A 6,459-nucleotide genomic window follows, 5' to 3' on the forward strand; every position below is an offset into this window, starting at 1 on the left:
CAAGCTAACCCGTTATCACAATCAAATAGATGTTAGTGAAAAGACTTACTCTTGCAAATGCTCGACATGTAAGCAATTTGGGCATGATAAGCGTTCATGTGAGCAAAACTCCTATGGTGGCAGCATATCTGGAAGTAGAAGAATGTCTATAACTTGATTTTTTTTTAAGTCTATTGTAATTTAGTGATGTATTTCATTGCTAATGAATGAAATATTTTTCAATTATTATGAACCTCTTGTATTGGATGAATTACTTTTAAATATTATATCTATTTTTGCACATTCAAAAGGTGCGGATTACATAATACAATAACAAAATAAAAAAGACATAAAAGAAAAAAAACAACCTAATACAAAGCAGAGTAATTTTTTCTTTTCTATCTTTCTTGAACCAAAAAAGTACTTTCATAACTTTGAGAGTAAAACAAAAGAGATTAATCAAAACCCTATAAAATATGACACTTAAACCTAAATACAACAAGTTTTCAAACGTACTTCGGAGTACTTTACAACCCCTAAAACGACGATCCAAATGTATATGTATACTTGATGTACTGAGCCAATATTATTGTACACTAAAAAAATATTAAGTTCTATATAAAATATTTATATTTCGGTGTTTTGAAACGTGACTAATCTTCGATCAAAGTTCGGGAAAAAGCTTAATTTTGAGTTTGATTTCCAAAGAATAAAGGTTGGGGTCGGGAGGAAAGAGGGTTTCACGCACAAAATCTGTGCGTGAAAGGAGCAAAGTGTAAATGCACACTTTGGCCCTTTCACGCACAGATTCTGTGTGTGAAGCCTATTTTTTTTTTTTTTTTTTTTTTTTAACGGGTTAGTTTGGTTGCAAATTTTTTTTTTTTTTTTGATTAAACAAGTTCCGGGTCCCCTTTACACAGAACATGTGAGAATCCCTATTTTCATTGCGAAACAGTATTTGAAAATGACATGGCTTACCCAGCAACACCCATGGCTTCTTAGCAAAAGTTATTGATATAACCAATGCTAGACTCTACTAATTTAATATTTTAACTTTGTCCTCTGAAAAATGAAAGTTGATAAACAAAAACAGAGCCTTAAGTCAATCATGTGGAGTAATATTTCAATATTAAAGAAAGCAACTCACCTTCAAAAGGTTGTCTTCATTCGGATGAATTAGATGTTTTCAAAAGTTGAAGTGGAAGTTTTGCTTATTTCTCAAGTGATTTGTGCAAATTCAGTTTTAGAGTGGAAGCGGCAATAAATACGGAAAGGTAAAAAAGCGTCAAAATACTCCCTCCAAAATAAAAAAAAAAAACTCAATTTTTATTATGTTTTTTGAAATTAATTATCTATTCTCATTGAAAAATAAAGAACAGGAGATTATTATTTCCATTCAATATTGAGGGCTATCTTTTCCCAACACTTAAATGTTTGGGGTTAAAGTAAAATTCACTCAAATGGTTACCAACTAAATCAATTACAGGACTAGTAACTTTTCTCTCTAGCACGTGGGAGTGTTTAACCGTTTCTTAAAATCTACAAAAAATCTTTTCAAATCACACATTTTGTCATATCTCCTATATTTTGTTCCTTATATTTTCCGTCAGCGTTCTGCAAGCACGCTTCTCCGGAGCCTGGAGACGCACAAAGAAGAAGAATCTAGCATGTGAGCTTCGATAGCCATAAATACTTGAACAATGTGGTGACACACAATCAATCTTCAAATAAGTTCATAAAATGATGTGTCATGTGAAACTTAGTTGAGAGGCTTGATGACGGCCGTGTAAAATTATTAATTTGTTTGAGACTATGATTGTAGGGTGCAAACAGAAGTCCCACGTTGGTAACTAAATTTTGGAAGTAATTCATCATCATTCTTAGGATGAATTTAAACCAAATAATCATGGTATGTACATGATTCAACCAGCTGCCAACTATTAAACAACTTACAAGAAATACAATATAACCCATCAAATTTTCATGAAATCCCCCATTCGTCGGGGGTGCCCTTAACATCGGAATATGTTTAGCTAATTCATATTGTGCTACCCTCTTATCATTGAATATCACCATTCAATTAGAAACTTCAAAACAAAGAAGTTAAGTTGAAAAAAGAAAGTAAGAACAAAGGGACAAGTCCCAAAGATTAGTATACGGCTTTGGATCTTACAGTAGATGTGGACGTGTTCTACGCAATAAACATACTTCGACTTGATAAAGAGCAAGAAAACTTTATTTGAATTCTTTAAATTAGATACACGCATTTGGTATCAGTTAACACATTTTATTTTGATTAAGGTACTACAATTTATCATTGGCCACTTAGCTAGACTGGAGATGAACCCTTTTAACGAGCATAACTTTCAGACCATTTTTCACTTGAACGATAATAGAAGGAGTAGGAGAAATTATTTGAGGTTGCACTAGTTCGATATGGTAATTGTATATGAGGGTGGCTGCCACCATTTTCATCTGAATGAATGCCATTTCTTTCCCTAAACAAGTTCTCGGGCCCGCATTAAATGCTGGAAATTTGAAAGATGGCTCATGTTTGATCCTTCCTCGCTCTGAAATCCATCTTTCTGGCTTAAATTCTAAACAATCTTTTCCCCATATAGTCTCCATTCTCCCCATTGTATAGAACGATAGCACAATTCTCGTGTTTGGACTAACACGGTGACCACTCGGGAGAATGTCAAGTTCAAGTGGAAGTTTATGTTCTAATGAAACTGAAGGAAAGAACCTTAGAGTTTCACATAAAGCACCATGTAGATAGACCAATTTTCTTGTCTCCTCTATGTTGAAATGCTTGAGAATTTCATCTTCTTTTAGATGCAATTGTTGTTGAATTTCTTCCCTAATCTTTTTCTCTACTAAGGGATTTTTAGCTAAGAACCAAAAAAACCAAGTGAGAGCTGCACTTGTGGTGTCTCTTCCAGCGAACATCAAATTCAAGAAAGTGTCCCTTAGAAATTCTTGTACGTTGCCTGAATTATCTCCATTATTCCACTGATTGTATGCTTTAGTATAAGCAGTAAATAAGTCGAAATCCTCCTCTTTGATTGTTTTATGCATCAGCTCTTCTTGTTTACGTGAAATGCACGGATATAAGAACTCATCAAAAGCTTCCCATGCTTGAATGAGCTTTTTCTCTTTACCAATTCGAAGCCATTTTTGCAATTTCCAACAACTTTGTGGCAATATATGTCGATACAAAAGTGCATCCACAACATCGTTGAACGCCTTTTCACATGGAACATAAGGTAAACCAATAGATAAACTTCTTGGATCATGGTCAAGTAACAATTTGCTGATAGCATCAAACGTAAATCTCTGAAAAACGTCTTGCAAATCAAGCGGGGCGCCTTGTTTTGCAAAAGCATCAAGAATTGGTACGAGCCCGTTTTCGATAGTGTCCCTCATGTTTCTCTCCAACAAAGTTTGGAATTTTGCGTGGCTCATTAAGGACATGGTGGTTTTCCTATGAATCTCCCATAGTTCAGAATCAACATTGAAGATTCCATTTCCCAATATATCGAAAATTTCTCGGAACTCAAGACCCTTTGGATAGTTTGAGAAATTTCTACTAAGGATATGATGGATATTTGAAGGATCACTAGTAATTAACATGTTCAAATTGGAAAGAATAGGACCATGGAACTCAAAAGTGCCTCCTGTTTCTCCAAGAAAAGCAGTTACAAATTCATGGATACGATGAGCATTTCGTATAAGGCCAGGTAACATTCCAAGGAGAGGCCAATTTGTTGGTATTGAGCTTTTCAACCATCTTTTTGTGATGTACCATGTAGAATAAGAGAAAAACATGATGATAATCAAGAGAGAAAAAGAAAATTCAAGGACATCCATTGGATCCAAGTTTCTTTGTAGGACGCTTGAGAGATTTTAAGAAGTATAGTATTTTCTTTTTTTCTGAGTGGGGGAACTTTACAATTTATAAAGAAAGTTTAGATTTAGTAAGTAATAGTACTGAAGTGGTAAATTCATCAAAACCCTTTTAGTTTCGAAGAAGTTGCAATCCTTCAATCAGAATTAGAAAGCACTCGTTATTAAAAAGGATTTTATGCTAACCGAACTTAGTGTTTGTTTTTTTTAACCGGTATATATAGATTATACATTGATTAAATACAATTTAGTTGGGTGAGCAACTATTCAGGTTAATTCATTGAAAAAGAATGTAAATTTAATTAATTTACCTACATCTTCCACTACAAATATAAACCACAAAAAAGTCAAAACACTTAACTCACTCTATGGCATACTATCCTTTTTAATCAGTTTTTTCCTGGAAAATATCACACTTACTTATTTGAAAATAATTTAACTTTTAAACTTTTAATTATAATAAAATGGTTTATGATCACACAAATATATCTAACTTGTTCTAGCTCACAGGTTTTAAAAACCTTTATTTCTTATGTTTTGTGCTCAATCAAACACCGCTATGTACACTTGGATGAAGGAAGTATCGGGCATTGAGTTAAAACAAATACCAAACAATGTGTCGTTTCAAATATCCAGTAATTAGTGATTGTACCCTACATATAAAAAGTCAAATCAGACAAGGAAAAGCAGGGTGTTTGACATCATAATTGAGTTTGATGTTTTCCAATATCTTGGAGCCCAACTTGTGTATCAGCAAGCAAAAGTCTCAAATGCAATATGGCTGAACAGGGAAGATAAGCATGTGGGAATTTGGTGACTGGCAGGGAGTTATATCAATCATAAGTTAGACATCGATTCTATATCTATTCATATCATAAAGGTCCATTATTTTTAGTTTTAATGTACTTCTTGTTCTTCATATTATGCCACCCTTTGGGCGCATGTATTCGGTTATTAGGAAAAAAATTAATATAACGTGACATTTGGTTTCTTTAATAATGACCTAAATGGTCCTATTTTAACATCCTCTCAGCACATTTTTGTATATGATTAAGTCAATATTTAGAACTTCTTTTGCTCTAGATAATGTTAGTTGCCGACAGATATTGTTTAACCACTCCAATATTTTATGAAATCTTTGCCTTCACTAGAACTGTCAATGGTTTAGTTCGATCGATTGTTTGATGAGTATATCTTAATATCATATAAATATTTTCGGTTACTTTATTTTATAAAATTGAAATTAACTTTTCAAAATCATCCTGATCATCTTGATTTCTCTTTGATATCGATATAAGGGTGTCAAGTGGGTCGGGCCAGCCCGGTAAACCCGGCCCACCACCGGCCCAGCCCAAGCCCACTAATAGGTGTAAGGGGCTGGACTAGGTGGGTTTTATTAGGGGGCTGGGCCGGACAAGGTGGACAGCCCACCAGCCCGGCCCACCATAAGCCCGGGTGATGGCCCACCGGGGCACCGGCCCGGCCCAGCCCGGCCCACTTCAAATTAAAAAAAAAAGATAAGTGTTACATTTATTACTAATAATAAGTATTTTAAAAACATTGTATCCCAATAAAATAGTTGTAGCTATAATTGTGGGATTCTTCAAATTTTGGAAGCAAATATATGAAATATTTATTAATTATTCAAACCATAGTTAGAATCTTACTTTAGTTAATTAAAACTTAACCATTAATTTTAACTCATGTAATGTGTCTCTTATTCAAGTAAGAACTTGAGAAAAATGGAGACAATAAAAATGAAGAGGAATCGAATTCGTTAATATTTAATTGCTACTAAATGAAAAATAATTTACCTCTGAAATTGCTGATGCGTGAAATAAATCAAATACCCCTTTTAAGTTACTATCTTGTTGTTGGCTTACACAAGTTCAAAAATATTTCAATAGGTTATACAGTATACTATATAATAATATAAACTATTAGTTATATATATAATAATATATTAATATAATCTTATTAGTTTCAAATATTTTATATAATAATAATTAAATATTTTTTAGCATATTGAAATGTCTCCACCGATGATGGAGACGTGACAATCTGCACATGACATTAGGACTTAGGATCAGATGAGATAATTAAATTAAGAACTTTGGTTTAGTATCAAAACTCATGTGCATTGTTCCCATTTAGTTCCCATTTAGATGAGTAGGAAATTTAGAGAAAGAGGAGAGTAGGGAATTGTGAGATAATATGGAGAAGAATGAATGGTATTTATAGTTTGAAAATAGGGCCAAAGTATAATTTAAGGAACTTGAAGGTTAAAATAAAGTTGACAACAACTAGATTTTAAAGTATTAAACTTAATAAATTTTAGCATTAGAATTTTTTTTTTAAATAATTAAAATCCGGCTCGGCCCACTAACTAAAACCCGGCCCGACCCACTAACTAAAACCCAGCCCGGCCCACTAACTAAAACCCAGCCCGGCCCACTAACGGGCCCGGTTAGCCCGACGTGTAGCCCCTATCCGAGGTGGGCTGGGCCGGACACCCTTTCCCTCTCCAAGCCCGACCCCCAGCCCGGCCCACTTAACTTATGGCCCGGCCCCGAC

At 34.1% G+C, this 6,459-nt stretch overlaps 1 protein-coding gene across 1 annotated transcript; it reads right to left on the reverse strand.

Annotated features, from left to right (window-relative positions):
* Positions 1–2,101: 2,101 nt before the first annotated feature.
* Positions 2,102–3,950, reverse strand: LOC132605274 (alkane hydroxylase MAH1-like). Its single transcript, XM_060318473.1, has one exon. It carries the CDS (start codon positions 3,847–3,849, stop codon positions 2,305–2,307), a length of 1,545 nt encoding a protein of 514 aa, XP_060174456.1. The 5' UTR covers positions 3,850–3,950; the 3' UTR covers positions 2,102–2,304.
* Between the last annotated feature and the right edge of the window lie 2,509 nt (positions 3,951–6,459).

Source organism: Lycium barbarum, chromosome 8 (genome assembly GCF_019175385.1).
Source record: "Lycium barbarum isolate Lr01 chromosome 8, ASM1917538v2, whole genome shotgun sequence".
NCBI classification, from domain to species: domain Eukaryota; kingdom Viridiplantae; phylum Streptophyta; class Magnoliopsida; order Solanales; family Solanaceae; genus Lycium; species Lycium barbarum.